This window comes from Marmota monax, unplaced genomic scaffold (genome assembly GCF_021218885.2).
Source record: "Marmota monax isolate L192 unplaced genomic scaffold, Marmota_monax_Labrador192_F-V1.1 WCK01_AAM20220418_F8-fsc00002, whole genome shotgun sequence".
Lineage (NCBI taxonomy): Eukaryota > Metazoa > Chordata > Mammalia > Rodentia > Sciuridae > Marmota > Marmota monax.
The window spans coordinates 44,273,509-44,291,614 of record NW_026693571.1 but is presented as its reverse complement, the minus strand read 5'-3'; the positions used below and the strand labels follow the sequence as shown (position 1 = coordinate 44,291,614).

The 18,106-nt window shown below is 44.5% G+C and overlaps 1 protein-coding gene across 1 annotated transcript; it reads left to right on the top strand.

The window, feature by feature from the left end:
• The first annotated feature begins 1,848 nt into the window (after positions 1 to 1,848).
• Positions 1,849 to 14,269, top strand: Reeld1 (reeler domain containing 1). The gene is made up of 7 exons (XM_046459121.2): positions 1,849 to 2,117; positions 3,637 to 3,852; positions 5,318 to 5,540; positions 7,742 to 7,911; positions 11,222 to 11,471; positions 12,387 to 12,450; positions 13,223 to 14,269. Exons 2-7 carry the CDS (start codon positions 3,648 to 3,650, stop codon positions 13,904 to 13,906), a joined length of 1,596 nt encoding a protein of 531 aa, XP_046315077.1. The 5' UTR covers positions 1,849 to 2,117; positions 3,637 to 3,647; the 3' UTR covers positions 13,907 to 14,269.
• Positions 14,270 to 18,106: the final 3,837 nt, after the last annotated feature.

Sequence of the window (18,106 nt, the reverse complement as noted above, 5' to 3'; positions counted from 1 at the left end):
ATAAATGTGCCTTTATTTTTAGTTACTATCGTATCCCCCCAACCACACTGTATCCCTTTCCAGACCTTGCACGTGCTACCACATGTCAGACCCAACCCCATATCATGACGGCTTTGCTCGCCCGGTCTCCTGGTACAGACCTGCACTGCCCATTTGGGTAACGGCCTCAAGTGTGGCCCCTGAGCACCTGAGATGTGGCTCACCCAAATTGAGATGTGCTATGAGTGCAAAATCTACACTGGCTATCAAAGACTTACTATGGAAACAAGAATGCAAAATGTCTCACTCACATTTTTTATGCTGATTGCATATGAAGTGGTAATATTTTTAACATGTTGATTTAAATAAATATCCTAAAATAAACATCATTTGTTTTAGTCTTTTTTTTTCTTTTTTCACTTTTTTTCCTTCCCCATAGTGTTACTAGGAAATTTTAATATGTGACTTGCATTATATTTCTTTTGAGCAGTGCTCATGTAAAGTTCCCCTCTGTTTTCTCCGTCAGATTCCCAGAAGGAGTGTCTGGTTCAACTCTGCTCGAAAGTGCCCTCCCCTGGGACCAGGTATTGTCCCCATCTGCTGCCAGCTCAGTGAAGGCTGTGATGTGACAGGCAGTGAGGGCCATGTCTAGTCGAAGGCGTCCTCCTGGTTTCTAACCAGAAATGTCAGCTGACATATTCAGCGTTTTAGGTGTGCTTTCTTGAATCTTTGCACCCATTTCTAAATTAGTAGTTGGGCCTTTGAGAACCCCAACCTCAGGGGAGTTGTGCTTTAAGGCCAAAGCAGAGGGGTTGGTAGGTTTCAGAGGTAGATTATTCCAGTTGACCAGCGGGGAGGGGGGATGCTGAGGAGGAAGGAGGGTGGGGAGACCTTTGGAGCAGAGGGAGTGGAGAAGAGGTTAGCCATGCTTCCCCAGCAGCAGGGTGAGGTGCTCAGAGGAGCGCAGTGGGGGACCTCACAGGGGAATCTTCTGCATTGCTACAGATTTGAGCCCCTCTTTTGCATGGAAGCTGTTGAATTAATAGCCTCCAAGAGGCCAAATGAGCTTGGAAAAGTAGGTGAATAGCAGTAATGGAAGACCCTCAGCCTAATAATTTAAGTCTTCTAGATTTTCTCATGACTCAATGGGAGACTGAGATTCCCTCCATCCTCCTACGACAGAGGCTGAGAGGAAGCAAATTTGATTGGTTGGAATTCAGTGGGGCTGGGGGTGGCTATTGGAGTCCTAGGCCAAGGAAGGTCCACTTCCCTGAGTGTTTGTAGGGTAGAGAGTCTCAAATTTTCTGATGTAGAGACTAGGCTTAGTGATCAGACCATTGCTTTCTCTGGAGTCCCCAGCTCATATCTCTCTGCACCATCAATTCTAGAATTACCTTTTGGACTCTCTGCATTTAGTCAGCTACCAAACCCCACTAAGTCTGCCTACAAACGATCTCCTTAGTCCATTCTACTTTCTTTATTTCCATTGTCACCTTTGCAAGTTTTCAGGTGATGCTGATATTATACTCTCAGGACCCCACTTTAAAAGCCACCTATAGGGTGTGTGCTATTATCAAATGTTCTGTGTGATTTTTAAATGCACAGCAAGTTTGTGAAATCCAACTTCAGTGCCATCAATATGGGAAAGAATGTACTATGTGATTTTTTTTTTAATACCAAACACTGCTCTGGGGTGTCAATCCCACTTCACCGGGGCTAATTTCTTCAGCCCATATTGACTGAGGAAGCAGAGAATGCTAAGAAGTGTTTGAATCAAGCATCTTCCCCTTGGCAGGGAGTCCAAGTTGGAGACATCCGGCTTCGTCCCAGGATATGGATGCCTGTCATGTACAAAACCAGTCCCAGATTTTTCTAGTCTTTCACACAGGCTTGAACGAAGATGTGGCTGGAAACTGTGTGTGAGATCATGGCTTTAGGGACAACTAATATGATTTAGGCTGAATTTGGACCCTGAGGGATGCTTCCTGTAGATGCTGAGGATTAGTGGTAACAGCTGTTATCCTCCTCATTAGAGACATGGCTGAAGGAGAAGAAAGGACTTTTGTTTAAAGAGTGTGACTTTGCAACTCTGAGGGGGGAAACTGCTCCATCAAGCCTGAAGGAAAGCGTCTCCCTAGGTAAGTGGATGGTTTTGGGGGGGTTCAGATAGATGGGCGCTGGTGGGAAACACCCCACTAGCTGAGGTTGGGAGGGGTGAGATTTGTGACTGTGGCTGTGGAAGGGATGTCATACTCGCTCCCTTCCTCCCTAGCCCCCGTGTGTGATCTGCCTTTGGGAGGGACACCACCTTCTGCCACCAACAAGGGGTCAGAGGCACTTTCTAGGGACCCCTGTGAAAGAACAGGGCCTGAGAAGCCTGTGATGAGACTGTGCTTCTCAACTCATGCTCATTCTCTCCCAGTTAGAGGAAGCAGCAAACATGGCGTTGCGTGGGACAGGGTTTTAACCTGTGCCCCTTGGAAAACAAATCCAGAAGAGAAAGACCTTGTCTGAAGGACTCTTGAGACAAGCCTAGGGATCTGTTAGATCATATTCCCCTCTCTCTGCGGCTGGTGGTGGCTGTGATGGTTGTGGGAGGGTAAGACGGGTGGATGACCTGGCCTTTGGGTTGTGTGGATTGTCCTACTGTTTTTATACCTAGTTTCACTAAATTTGGGGGATTTTATTTTTACCTTTCAAAAACCAACTTTTTAAAGGGGAAGACTTTGACTTCTGTTGTCCCACAGATCAAAGTATTAAACTTTAAAATGCCTAGGTATAACACTATCAAAAAATAAGAACATAGAACTATTTTTAAAAATACCCCAAAGTCCTGAATATTTAATTCAGAGAGCTCTTTAACCTTAGTTTTAGGTGTAACTTCTTTATATTGTGTATTTCTCATTCTGTCTATGGGTGGGCATCTGAGGTGGTAAACAAAAATGAAATTTACTGTATTGGTGCTGTCAAATCCCATCATTGTGTTCTACCCCGAGTCAAAGGCTTTGCAGACGTATTAAACAAGGTACAGGATGAGTCATCTTGGGTGTGATCTCTCTGCTCATCTTCTTTGCTGAAAGTAGTGAAATAACTAAAAAAGGACAGGAGAAAGGGAAAGGGAATCATCAAAGCATTGCAAACTTAACCGTTTCTAAATAATTGATATTTGGTAGAAATTTTGTAGCATTTAACTCTGTAGTTTGTGATTGTAGAGGTAAGACGCTAATTCAAGTCCCCATATGTCTGTCATTCGCTTGCCCTTATTGGAACGTTGTGGGGGGGTCTGCCTCAACAATAACTTAGTACCCCCACCCTGCCCTTGGATATAGACAGATTGCAAGGAGTTCACTTCAGGATCCAGACATTTTCAGGTATTATTTCTTTGACTTAATAATCAATGTTTTTTTTTTTTTTCTAAAAAAAGGCAATTTGGTCTTATGACAAAGTTACAAGAAGAAAAGTGGTTTTTTTAAGTGTTTGGAAATGAAACATTTCCTGTAGCCTGGCATGTCTGTTTGATTTTGACCTTGAGGAGGCAGCACTAAAAGCATCCCAGGTACAAAGGGAGTGAGGGATTCAGGTCAGTCACATTCAAAAAGACTTGTATCATTTTCTTAAATAGCATTTGGACTGAAGCCCTTGTTTGTCACTAAATAGGGAAGGGCAGGATGAAGGTCCCAGCTACCTTCGCAGGCTGGGCTTGTGCCTCCCTCTTCCTGACTTCCTGCTCATCTGCCTTCTCCCATGGGGCCAGTGCCGTGGCGTGTGAGGATATGCAGCCCAGACACATCCAAGCCCAGCCCCAGCGTTCCAGCTCCCACCACCTCACCATCCACACCAGCAGGTCCTACTCACCAGGTGACAAGATTCCAGGTAGGTATGGGAGGATTGGAGACACTCTAGGAGCCCCGGAGCCCTGGGGGGTCCTCTCAGTTGTGTTTACCCCAGGCAGGAACCTCCTGAACTGAAGTTTGGCTTATTCCTAAGAAGCAATTATGTGGCCAACACTAAGCATGAAATTTTTGTGTCATGGAAACCACAGGATAACGAATCTCTGTATTAGTAGCAATTCTGAAAAGAGAACAAAGTAATGTTATTATAAAACGCGATCTTGTCCTTATCATAAGATAAATATCATAGATGGAAATATGGTACCCCAATATTGTATTGGTTGTGAAAAATATAATTATTCTCATTATTTAAAACTAAAACTCACCCATCAGTTAACACTTGTGAGATTATGGGTGTGTTGATTTGCTTGACTTAGGGTCACCATTTTGCAATGTGTATCAAAACATCATGTTATATACCTTAAATATATATGATAAAAATCTTTAAAAATAAAATTCAGTAGGGAATGATATTGGCCAAATTATATGGTTATATTGTGTGCATGCATGAATATGTGGTAATGAATTCCACCATTATACACAACTATAATGCACCAATAAAAATATGAAAAAAAATTAAAAATAAAATACAGGGATGAGGGTGTGTGTAGCTCAGTTTTATAGCATGTGCTAAAAATGTATGAGACCCTGGGTTCAATCCCTGGCACCCTCTTGCCACACACAGCCTCTGCTCACCTCTTTCTAATAGTTTGTTTACTCTAGGTATCTCGCCTACATGGATTTATATGTCATTTTGCATCTGACTTATTGCCCATATTATTTTTTCAGGGTCCATCGATGTTGTAGGATATATCATAGGAATTGTGTTTTAAATACAGAAGATGTTACACAGTTTTTAAGTCCAATAGTAGAGAATGAATATCCTCATTTTTCCACAGTGCTACCGATACTAGTCATATTCATATTTTAATATTTGCTAATATGATAGATACAAAATAGTAACTCATTTACAACTGCTTTTAAAATTATAACCCAGTTTGTTTTATTTTCTATTAGTGTCCTTTCGTTATTTGGGGAGGGATCATCTTTGTACTGATTCACCTTAATTCTATGCCATTGTCTGTTTTAAATGTTATAAAGACTTAGTTTATTATCTGTATTTTGATTTCATCTCCATCCATATTTTTTAAATATAGTAAACTTTACTCATCTTTTCCTTTTGGCAAATGGGTTTTGCTTAGAGAGGTATACTTATTTCTGATGTGTAAAAAAAAAGAAAGAAAAAAAATTGTTTCTAGTTTTTAATTTAATTTTTACATACCTTTGGTCCAAACAGTCTTTATTTTGGTGTGAAATAGGACTTGGACTGTTTTTCCTCCTAATGGTTTGCTCACTTTCTGGGAGAGGGTGACAGGTCTTCCACTCTTAGCTTTGAAAACACCCCCATCACCCACCACGGGAGCTGAGCGGAATGTTCTCTGTGGCAGTGACCGTGAGGAGCAGTCTGGATTTCATGGGGTTCCTGCTGCAGGCTCGGAGGGTGTCTGATCATCAGACGGCTGGCACTTTTGTCCTCATTCCTCCTCGTTCCCAACTGATCACTTGCTTTGAAGAGGCGGACGCAGTCACCCACTCTGACAAGTCCCCGAAGAGAAACCTCTCCTTCGTGTGGAAGGCCCCTGCTGAGCCTGTGGGGGACATCAGGTTCCTGTAAGTCAGGGCAGTGCTGTTTCTTGGTCTCTGAGTCCACTTTGAGGACAGGGCGGGGAGTCTTCATATCCTCGGTCCCCTTTGCCATATGTAGCCACCTTAGAACAAGGACAGGGTCCCTGCGGCTGCCTAATCCGGACAGCCTATGCAGAGGGCCACTAAACAGGGCTTTGGCCCCAGAGCTTCCCTTCACCATTATCCACAGTCCTGGGGGGTGTTCTTTCCCTCCCCCAAGCTGCAGGTGAACCTTAGCCAACCTTTTCCAGAATTTCTCTCCAGGAAATTCTGACTAGAGAACAAAAGAGCTGGTGATTGGAGAGGAGGGACAGAGAGAGACGGAGGCAGATGGACAAATGGACACTTCCTTGGACCAGGGAGAGCCACTGCAGTCTCTGTGCCTTGGCATGTTCTCTACCAAATGGGCAGAATGAGCCTAGTGTGGTGGCACATCCCTTAGTCCTGGTACCCTGGGAGCTGAGGCACAGGACGGCTTGAGTCCAGTCTGGGTGACGTCACAAGTAAATAAATAAATAAAATGAAAATCAATTAAGAAAATCAATGGAGGGCATCCTGATTATACCATCCACCTCCTAGGGTTGTGTAAGGAGGAAAAGCAATGCATGCCGAGTACTTAGGGCAGTTCCAGTAAGAGTAAGCTTCATAACTTATCTTCATTCCTCCAAATGAAATACTTATTTATCATTCCTTTGAGATTCTGCCACTTACCAAGAAAGAATTTTTCATCCTTCGGGAAAGGGGAGTGTGTCCCTGAGTTTCTTTCCCCCACATCCTTGGAAATACAGAAGGGAGACTGCACCCAAGGGTGGAGGCCTCTCCACCATGTTTGCCCTCTGCCCTGGGAGCCAGAGACAAGGGTCATGGCCCACCCCATGCTGTCCCTCCTCCATCCCTTCCTGGAGGCCAGGACAGCAGGAAGAGAACACTGTGCCCTCACAGGGCTGCCATGTGGTCAGGCAGGGGCCTGCTGGATGCTGGGTGTAACAGCCTCTGTCCTGGCCTCAGTTCTTATGTTGGGGAGGGGATTCTGCCACTTGAACTCTTTCAATCTCTCCAGTCGCTTTTCCCTCGCAAAGCCCCTCCGTTCTTATTTTGGGGTTCAACACCACAGTTGCTCTGTGCTCACAGGAAGTGGTTTAAAAGCTGTTGCCGCCACATGACAGGAAAAGGAGCCCCGTCACTGGGTCAGAAGTCGTCCCCACAGTCACCTTGTACTCTCCCCTCCTGGAATCCCTGCCACGCACTGGTGACCGAGGCCTGTTCCAGGACTCCCAGTTGTTCCTTCTCTCTCTGGGAGACCTCAGCTGCATGAGTCACACGGTCCTGCTGTGACTGCCCTTGGAAAACGTAAAGTGGGAAAAATGATACTCGCCAAGAATACCTACCTCCCTGAAAATTTTGGAAGGATAAATAACGTTTGTGAAAGTGATTTGCACTGAAGAAAGGCATTGTGTGTTCCAAATGCTATTTTGAATAGTAATGATTTCTCTCTAACCTTCAATAGAATCTACAATTACAATAGAATCTTACCAGTGTACAATAGAATTTTGAAAACATAATTAATGATGTAATTAGTAGTATCTCAGTGGGGGTTAAAAATAAAGCTGAAGATGCAATCTTTTACTTGGGTCGAAACAGTTCAAGAAAACACCTGTTAGTCAAAATGAACTCTTCTTGGGGCTGGGGATGTGGATCAAGCGGTAGCGCGCTCCCCTGGTATGCGTGCGGCCCGGGTTCGATCCTCAGCACCACATACAAACAAAGATGTTGTGTCTGCCGAGAACTAAAAAATAAATATTAAAAAATTCTCTCTCTCACTCTCTCTTTAAAAAAAAAATATTTTTTAAAAAAATGAACTCTTCCCCACCTGTGCTAGAGAGGGAAACCAGGGCTTCATACCTGCTCAGCCAGAGATTTACCAGCCCCCAAAAGAGATTTTTGATGCCTATATTTATTAGGAGGGGGTTGTCAATTGTAGATACCCTCTCCTAGTCTAACTACTTACAACTCTTGAGTTTTCGTTTTATCCAACAATGAAGTCACTTAAAAAGAAAACAATCTCTCTCGAGTTCTTCCAAACATTTAGGTTTAGTGTCCAGCATGTTGTCAACTTGCTATTCGGATGGACCAGGGTATTATTTAGGGGAAACTAAATCATGACTCACTCTGCTCTTTTCCCACAGTTTATCAGTAGTCCAGTCGTATTTTGTTTACTGGGCAAGGATTGAATCAGCTGTTGTGTCACAACAGACACTTAGCAGTGCCCTCTCTGATGACCACCACCGCGCTGTGCTGGGGACGCTGGTGCCAAGCCCTGGGCGAAGGCTGGATGACTCTGAAGGGACAGCCACAGGTACAGCTGACCACTGTGCTTACAATCTGGTTGCCGTCGTTATTTACAGTGATCTATTTTCACTTACAAGTGACTACTGCCAGTTTCCTGTCCCTGCAAAACAAGCAATAAACACCTGCCTCTAGTGGCTGCAGCCCATCCCAGGAATGGAACGCGATAACTGGGTGGTGAGAGGGGGGGCTGCTCGTGGTTGCTTCATTGGCTCAACCCAACACACTTCCTCTGGCTCAACCCAACAAATTTAGATAAACCCTGGTGTGTGGGGCTGTGGGGGGACAGTTAGGGCTGCATTGCAAAACCAAAAGATGACAAGACCCTTCTACCTTCATCTTTGCTGGTCAGCATAGGATTTCCTTAGTCCCCTGAAGCTACACAGGGAGCACCAAGAAGAAATGAGCTATTTTTCTTTCTTTCTTTCTTTCTTTCTTTTTTTTAAAAAAAAAAAAAAAAAACCTCATCCAGTTTTTATTGTTACTTTCCATGGTAGGCAGATGGCTCTCTGCAGCCTGGGTTGGAGAACAGAATGAAGAATAAGAGACTATTTCAATAGGAATCAACTTTTCCCTTGGTTTATGGCATGATTTTATCCTCCATTGGCCCATGAACTTCTGAAAAAAACAAAAAAGAAACAGAACAAAACAAACGACCAAAAACCCCTAACCAGACAGAGAAGGCCTGACCTCCCTAGCATCCTGTGACATGGAGCCGCTTCTCATTATCTATTTCTAGTTAAGGGTGCTAAGCAGACGCTCTCATGAAAACACCCAATCGCCTCCACAGAAGTTTCCATCCTTAACCCATTCAATCCCAGTTTCCTTTGTTCTTGATTCTTTCCTTAAAATTCTTAGTTGATACATTAAAGTCAAAATCCATCCAAATCCCTGCCTGTGCTCAGGGTAGCTGACCCAGGCACAGGGACAATCAAGGGCCACCCTCCCTTTTCTGTCCCTGTCCCCAAAACTTTGTTTTCTACTCTTGCCCCAGAACAGCTCCTCCAGTTTTCTGCCAACACACTCTTGGAAGCAGAGTGAAGAACTCAGGGTCTGAGAGGTGGCCCAGGGAACACCCTGCAGAACCAACATGGCGGAAGTCTCATGTTTTACTTTATAAACCAGGAAAATGCTGCATCTAGCCCCAAGCACAACCATGTTTGTTTTAATATGGACATGAATAAAAGAGAGTCATCAGGAGGAAGCGTCACATTGAATGCTCTGTCTCTCTGATACCTGCCTGTCCCACTAGACTGGTCCTTCCTGGGGTCGCAGATGCTAGTCTAAGCCGCTTATGGGGGAAACTTCTCATTATACCAGCCGTGTTCCTCCCCTTCTGACTGTGCCTTCCTGCCCATTCTTCTACACAAACCCTAGTGATTCCCAAAGGAAGAAGGAGCATGGGTGTATGTGTGTGTGTGTGTGTGTGTGTATGTGTGCCCGCGTGCTGGAGGGTCATCTAATAAAATGAAATAGATTTCTTAACTATAAGAAGACTTCAGTAGTTATATGTCAATGAAGACTTGTTGAAATTGGAAAAATAGTACATTGTGTTTCTCAAACATATTTGCCACAGACCCTCAGGACATTTTGGGGTCCCACTGCACCCCTGGGGATGATTGACTCTTCTACTTCAAGCTTTCCCTCTGGGATTCCCTCAACATGGGCGGTTCCTCATGATGATCTACATTGCTAGCAGGACCCAGCTCAAATATCTCTGTGACAAAAGTTTTTCTCATACTTCTTGGTAGACTAGTGTCTTTCTCCATGTAGGTGGCTGTCAGAAGATATCTTTGACTGGGTTATTTCTAAGCAACAGAAATTCACTGCTCACAATTCTGGAGGCTGGAAGTTCAAGATCAGGGTACCAGCAGTGTCTGGTGAGGGACCAAGCCTTATAGATGGCGCCTTCTATGTGTCCTCACATGATGGAAGGGCTAAACAAAGCCCCCCAGGCCTCTTTGTAAGGGAACTAATTCCATTCGTGAAGGTGCTGCCTTCATGAGCTAATCACCTTCTTCAAGACCCACCACTACATTGAGGTTAGGTTTCAACACATGAATTTGGGGGAACACACTTCAGACCATAGCAGCAAAAGTAATTGCTTCCCTAGCTCTGGAATTGAAGTCCTCTTCACATTTATACTTCGTAAGTTGAGCATGTAGAATCTCACCTCCTAGATTTTGAGTTAAGGGACAATAATCACGAGTCTGCCTCAATTCTGCATGCCCAGACACCAGAAAAACTCCCAGCATGCATTGGGTCTGTCCACAACATCTGAGTGCAATTTGAGTTCAGGCAGAATTCCAAACTGTCCGTTGCTGTATGTGCCTGGGTTATACTACTTTGTTCTTCTCCTCAGTGTTTTTGAATGATGAAAACATTGGAAAAAAAGGGGCACCAAACACTGGCCAGATGAACTCTGCCAACACTGTTTTGGTCTACGCCAATCCTATCATCTAAACCATGACTGTGGTTACCCCTTACTCAGTGCTGCTTGTGTGCCAACCACAGTGCTTCAATTATTTTATGTCGTCCCTCAACAGTTCTGAACCATGGGTTCTGTTATTGGCCCCATTTTGCAAATAAACCTAATGCTCTGGGAAGACTTGCCCAAAGCTAGGAGTTAGCAGAGAGGAACATGGAGCCCAGATCATAATCTGACTCCAGAAGGAGCCCTTGCTTGCTTGCTGCCCTATTTGCAGCTATTTCTAATGCTCTGAGCCCTGTGTTAGACTGTCACAGATGGGAAATCAGCTGGTGGAGGGCAGTGGAGGTCAGTGGTCTCGCCTCTGCCCATAACAGACACTCAAGTCATTATCATCACCAGGGAAATTTAGAGTGTTAATAATATATGGCAAAAGACACATGGCAAAAGATCTAGGGTTTTAAGACATCTAATTTGTGGATTCTACTTTTCTTCTAGCTAGAGTTTCTGGCAGAGGTGAAAACAAAAATACAGTGGTCCAGTGGCTTCTCTATTCCCTGTGTGGTGGCAGTTAAAAACTTACAAGTCCAGAAGAGCCAGTGACTTCCTCCCTAAAGAGATGTGAGAAATCAGTGCTTTGCTACGTGGTTAGGAGGTTATGTTACTGAGCAGATCATCTTCCTGTTGACATTTTTGAGTGCCTCACATTTAATGACCATTCTTAAGGCACATTAGAGTATCCACTATCTGCCCTGTTTTTGTAGACATTTGTACAAATCAATATGGGGAAAATGCTCTCACCGTCTCTGTGGTGTCTTCAGGCCTGGGCTCAGCTCCCAGTGCCCCATCACACTTTAGCGATGGCACAAAGATGTTGCTGTTGTTTTTACAGGAGCTTCAGAAGAGGACAGTTCACATCCTGTCCCTGCTAGTATCGGGGTGACAAAGTTGCCTGGGGACACAGAGACTCTGTCCCAATCACCGTCACGTATCGCTACTGCAAGCAGCGATGGCCAGCAACCCAGGGGAGGCAGCAATCGAATCCTAGAACCATCCCTGGATTTCCATGGGCTGGAGCGGCTTGTGGCCCTCAAGAGGTTCTCCTCAGGGGGCTTTGCTTCCAGCCTGAGCAGCCACCATAGGTAATGGGTGATGGAGTTGTGCGTTAATCAGCTCTTCATCTTTGTGACCAAAATACTTGACAAGAACAACTTAGAGGAGGAAAAGTTTGTTCTGGGTTCATGATTTAAGAGGTTTAGTCCATGGTCAGCTGATTCCATTGCTCTAGGCAGAGTACCATGGTGGAAGGGCATGGCAAAGGAGAGTGCTGAGCTTATGACAGCCAGGAAGGGAAGAGGGGCCAGGAAGGAAACACAAACTCCAAACGCACACTCCCCGCCAGCCCGCGACCTACTTCCTCCAGCCATGCCCCGTCTGCCAATCATTGCCACCTAGTTAGTCCGTTCAAGGATTAATGTAGTGATTAGGTTACAGCTCTCAAAGTCTAATCATTTTACCTCTGGACATTCCTGCATCATCTAACATGAGCTTATTGGTGGACGCCTCCTATCCAAACCAAAACACATGGGTCATTTGGTACAGGTGGTGAGATGAGGCTAAATATTGTGGCACTTGGAGTCTGATGAAAAAAAAATCTCAGCCATATTTATTTATAAGTGTGCAAAAAACCTTATTGTAGCAAGGCTACTGGTCAGAAGAGCTGGGTATGATAATCACCCAGGGAAACCTCCTTTCTTGGATGGGTGAGATCTCTGAGAGGCTGCTATAAGTAAAATAAAATCATTTAATATTTAAATATATTTATGGTATGATATATAAATATTATGTAAAATAATAAATTATAGTTCTTGGTGAGTTCTTTACTACTATTCTCACTCACCCCACCCCTCACTTTCCCTTCTGTCTTCTCACCCCAAACTCAGGAGTTATCCCAGGGAAATCTGAAACCATCAGCATTTAAAACAATGGTAGGAGATACTGCTTTTTCATCCAAATACTTAATGACCCCTTCTCAGCCCCCGCATTCTTCCCTTTAGGACTCAGGATGATCCAAGCTTTCATTCCTTGGAAACGTGCCTGCCCTTGGATAGGGATGAACAGGTAAGAGCTTCAAGGGTGAGTGGAGGTCAAGGTTGGTATTTTGATCCCTGAGTGGGAAGTTCCAGGAAAACAGAGCTACCAGACTAGCGGCTGAAGAGAGAAGGCAAGGATATGATATATACGAAGTGTCTTGGTACTGATCAATACCAGCCATGGCTTTCTATGCAGTATCTCTGAAGTTATCAGCAATTGTAGAAATGGATGGTTTTAGAGATTTGTTTGCCCACTTAGCTGTGGTTAATAATTCCTTTTCTCTCCTCCTCCACTTCTCCTTCATAACACGAGCCTGGAAACAACATGGATGGCTTAGAGGGTAGATCAATGGGCAATATAAAATATACATGCCCCCTGATTTACTCTTCCTTTGAAGCCTTAGAAGGAACACAAAATAAAACATAGTATAATATTCTTGTTTGAATTTATTAGAACCTTCAGCAAGATTAAACGGTCCCTGCTGCCTGGGTCCTGCCTTCAAAAAACATACTCAAAGCCTTCAGCACCAGGAATGATGCAGTTCCCCTGTGGGCTTGGAAACCTCTTAGAGGATCCGAAGCTTGTTCTAGTAACTTGCCTCCACACTCTGAGTGGGGTTTCCATTAGCTGCTCTGTCCCCACTGATAACAAATGCAGAGTTATCTACTTGGGCATTTTACTTTCAGCTCTTTTAGGAATAGGCAAGAGGTTGGGCCTAAAAGGAACACAAATTAGTGGTAAAGTTTATTGGCAAACTGGGGGGAAGGTCAGCTCCTTTAACTTATCTTTTCTTTTCTAGGATGAGATGACAGCCTCTAATAGGTCACCAGTGAGGCTTGCTCTGTACACTGGCCACCTTACCCAGCCCCGAAGTCTCTGGTCTTCTGAAGCGTCCACTGGGAGGGGGGTGGGGGAATCCAACACAACCCCTGACTTTCACATCTCTAGTGCTTCCCAGCATCAAGTGGCTGGTGGCCAGGCATCAAGGCCCTCTGCCAAATTTGTACCTGAGTCAGAGCACAGGGATCCCAGAATGGGGACAGGGGAGGGAGAAGGTGGTGTGGGACACCCTAGCAAGACTGTGAGGCCTGCAGTCGGGCAGAAGGGTGCCAGTGCCCCTTTGGGGATCCAGCTCAGCACGCAGCAGCTGGGCACCTTACTCTGTCTGTCAGCCACCCTGGGCATGGCCCTGGCTGCTGGCCTTTGCTACCTGCATACTCAGCATTGCCACAAGCGAACAGAAGTGTCCTTCAGTGAGCCAGCCTTGGATGCCATCGCCAGGAGCGACGGTGGGGAGACTGTTCACGTCAGGAAGATTGGGGAGAACAGGTTTGTTTTGGTTCAAGCGGAATACAACAGGGTCTCTCCTTCAGAGGTAGCAGGAAAGCAGTCCTCTGAAAGGACTCTTGTGGTGGGGCTCCCAGTGGCCTCCTTCCACTCTGCAGAGCGGCTCAGTCAAAACAGGACTAATGAGAATTCCTGATGAGGATGGGGATTCACGGCGCCTCCTGTCAGCACGCAGCCAGCGGAGGAGGCAGCGAGAGGCCCGGCTGATCAACAGAGGGAGTTCTCACCCAGCTTTGTTGTCTTAACATCTGTAATTTAGCTCCTTTTTTTTCCTTTTTGCAATTAGAAGTTCTGTTTGAAGAGTTAAACTCGACACAATGAATATTGTATAACCTGCTCATTAACTAGACTCCTGTGGCCACCAAGCTTCCTCTGTTGCCTTGAGGAACCCGCTGGAATAGACATTCTCCCCTCCTCAGTGTCTCAGCCTCATCTCCTCTAACTCTTTGAAAAGAAGTAATGTTGGGTTTGTGGCTTTTGCAATAAAAAAAGAACTGCAGCCCTCTCTTTCCTCTCTAAACCACCCTAGAAGTTTACTTTTCAAAACTGGGGCTCAAAAAAACAAGTTGGAACTCTGTTCAGTTGCTTAGGTGAATGGGAGTATATTTGGTCTGCTGAAAACTCAGCAGTCTGGCAAATCTGCCATAGAAATTAATCCAAAGCAAGAACGTTTAGAGAGTCTGGTTGAATACATCTTTGGGAAAACATAAGCCCTAGAGCAGGGCAGAGCCTCCCTATCAGATGTAAATGGATCCGGGACTTCCCAACCATTCACACTTGATGGAAAGACTTGTGTTTCTCCACAAGTACCAGACATCTTGCCTTTGCCAAAGGTGAGGCTGGAAAGAAAAACATTACCAGCAGAGTTTGAAGAACAGCTGTTACCTTTTTTCTCAGGGGATGTCAGAAAGAAACCTTCATGGACGGACACTGTCCATCTGATCTCCTCTCTTTATGAAATTCACTTTGATTTAGCAATGGTTCCAGGGATCTAAATAGTGTCAAAACATTAGGGTTGACCAGAAATTCGGAAAGGATATTTAGTTATCTTGCACCTATTTCAGAGAGGTAGGATACTGGTAAATTAGCGTAGGTTTTTCACATTTGGTCCTCACAATAATTTAATAAGAAATGAATTCAGTAACTGTCCAAGGACAGCAAGGCATTCATGACACCCCAATTCAACAACAAAAAACATTTTCTTAAAAAGACTGAGTGTCTATTTCAACAGCCTACTTTAGCTCATTGAGCATAGCTCCTTCTGCACCCTGGACTAGGCAACTCTGTCCCCAGCTTCAATCCTGAGGCACTGGTTGGTAATCTGTGTGTTTATGAATGAGCATGTTCTAGGAAGGCTCTGGAAAGAAAACACATGTGCTGTCCCACAACGGGGGCACAGATAGCCCTCCTTTATACTCAACCCTCCTAAAAGACGACCTTCCTCCCAAGATGCAAATACGGAGCTCATTAGTCATTGTTCTCATCTGGCCACATCACCTTCAAGAGCTTCAGGTCCAAGGGGCAATTTTCTTATGTTAAAGTGTTGGCTATGGATGTAGAACAAATTATCCTAAAACTTAGTGGTTTAAAACAATCTCTACCACCACCATTTTTTCTCCTTCCTGATTCTGGAGTTACCTGGGCTCAGCTGGGCCTTTCTGAGGCTCCTTGAGTTGCTGAGGGGCTGGGACATCTGGATATGGCTCACCTGGCTGGCAGGTGGTGTTGGCTGTTGGCTAGGCTTGTTGCTGAAAATGGGAAGCCATCTGGCTCTTTTTTTTTTTTTTTTTTTTTTTTTTGTGGCTTCTTACACCACATTGCCTGCAGAGGGAGAGTTCCAAGAACATATAACCCAAAGCTGCAGATCTCGTAGGACCTCACCTTGGTTTCACTTCTGCTTCTCTCTGCCAGTCAGAGCAAGTCACAGGACCAGCCCCCACTGAAGATCAGTCAATTTCACCTTTTTGACAGGTGAGTTGTCAAAGGATATGCAACCATCTTTAATTCACCACTAGTTCTGGTTAGACCGCTGACCTGCTCTGGGGTTCACCTGAGAGTAGAAGGAGGGGCTGTTTATCCCAGGTGGATGCCCTCAGTCGCCTCCCCTGAAGAGCATCAGAGCAGTTGAGAGAACTCTCTGACTCGCTCAGGCGTTTTCTCTTCTCCTGGTGGGTTCTGGCTCAGGCAAAAGAGTGAAGTTCTGCAGAAAGACAAGGTAGACCTCTGAGCCTTGGCTTCCTCATCAGAGAAAAGGGAATCAAGATCATTCTTTTGGTTGTTGTAAATATTAAATGATTGCACACTTGGCTGTCTACCCATAGCTAACGGATCTGACATGCCATTGCTATTAATGTCATCCTGCAGCTTCAATATTGTCCTTAAATCTTGCCCATTTAGAGAGAATTCTGTGACCACAGACAACTGTCATTCCCTTGCTATGGCAACTCCCACCCCTGTGCAGCCCCACCCCCACCCCACTTTCCTGCAACTTGAGGGGTCGTGTGGAACCAGTTGCCATGGTAGCCACTGGCTACAATTCCTGCCATGTATCAGATATGTTGCTGCAACATTTTGACTCAACTGTCTTGGCAAGGGCGCCTGGAGCATAGCCATACAGTCCAGCCACATCAAACCCCTCTGTCACTGTGTTCTTCAAGGTCCCCGGAAGGCTGGCTTCAGAGCAGTCCCAAGGGAGTGAGTAGGAAGTGTTAACTTAATCTGAAGACTGTTACTAAATCACAAAGCCATTAAAAGTTTAAAAGAGGCAAAGGATTCAAATGCAACATCTTAAAATAACTTATTTGCTTGTTTGTTTTGTAAGCACAGCTATAGAATCCTTCAGCCAACCTCTTCTTGAAGGAAAGGGGTTTGAGACTAAACACATATTTGAGGGAAAATAATGGAAAAACAATTGCTGAAAACTCTGTATCTTAAGCAGATGTTTTTACACCTATTGCACTACTTTAATAACCACAGGTCAGGGATTAGAACGGGCCTTAACCCTTCTACATTCAGAGACTATTTCTGATATTGCCAATGGATTTTTTTCCCCACAGATACAATTTTGGTCAACCACCACTTAACACCTAGGCATAGCTTGATTGAGATACTCACAGTTGAAGCTGTCAACATTTATTTGCTGTTACAATGTTTGTTTTATTTAAAAAAATTAATTAACAACGATAATGACAACAACCAAACCAAAACAAAACAAAGGTCATCAAGTCAACAAATATTTAAACAAGTGTCAGGATTTGTTTGAAAAGTTGTCTGGGAAGAGCTGGCAATTTCTGAATAAATTAACAAATGATGGTCAGACCCTCTTCCTGTCTTGAACTTCCCATGTTAATTATGGATTGCAGTCTTTCTGGAATGCAGAATTTAAAATTTTTATTTCACTCTGACCTATCCCTCTTCTACAAGTAGTGCACAGCTAGAAATTTCTTTTATTCAAGTGAGATGGAGTCTGCATTAATTCGTCTTATTAAACTTGAACGCTGCTCCATTCTTCTTAAGATATTCCAAAGCATTTTGCAAAATCAGCCATAGCAATCTCTGGGTTAGACTATCAGGAGGAACTTTGTAATAAAAGGAATGCTAATGTTTTGGCTGTTCATAGGTTCTTTAAATGCAAAAAGAAAATGTCAACATTTAGAGACTCCTGGTCCCAGGGAAGGCAACTTCGGTCTTCAAAGGCCTTTGGAGCTTTAAAAAGCAAAACAACAAACAAACAAAACAAAAAACATGAATCGGTTTATGTCACACTATTTCTGACTTCTCTAAAGGCTTTCCATCTCTTTCAGGGTAAGATTTCAACATCTGCTGGGGATGACCAGGTCCTGGGAGACGTGGCCTTCCAACATCACCCATTGTTCCTGGCTCCAGCACAGTCTCTGGGTTGCCAGGGACACCCCAAGGAGGTCCACTCATCCCTTGGCTCTCGCTGTCCTTGTTGTCTGGACTCTACCCCCGAGACATGCACAAGGCTTCAGAACCCTGCTCCCATGCTGCCTCACTAGACCATGGTCACCTCTTCCCACTCCAAAGCCCCTACCCTGCTGTGGGGCATGGATAGCCGTTATCACCCACTGAGTCATGTAGTTATTTGTTTTTATTTTCTGCTTTCCAGCCCCGCCCCAGACTTGGATGCTTGCACGGACTTTGTTTCATTCACTGTTAGATCTCAGTTCATAGTTCCTTGTATCATTCCTGGTCCGTACATAATCCATAAATAATTAAAAATCATAGATAATAAATCTTTTGTTAATGAGGGAACAAGAAGTTCAATATTCATGGTACTTTCACCAGCTCTTTGTGTAGAGTAAAGCTGACGAGG

Bases quoted from the DNA above. Each gene is read 5' to 3' on its own strand.
- Reeld1 (XM_046459121.2), top strand. From the start codon at position 3,648: ATGAAGGTCCCAGCTACCTTCGCAGGCTGGGCTTGTGCCTCCCTCTTC. The intron at 3,853-5,317 runs GTAGGTATGGGA...TCTCTGTGGCAG, and splicing joins ACCAGGTGACAAGATTCCAG to TGACCGTGAGGAGCAGTCTG. The intron at 11,472-12,386 runs GTAATGGGTGAT...TCTTCCCTTTAG, and splicing joins AGCCTGAGCAGCCACCATAG to GACTCAGGATGATCCAAGCT.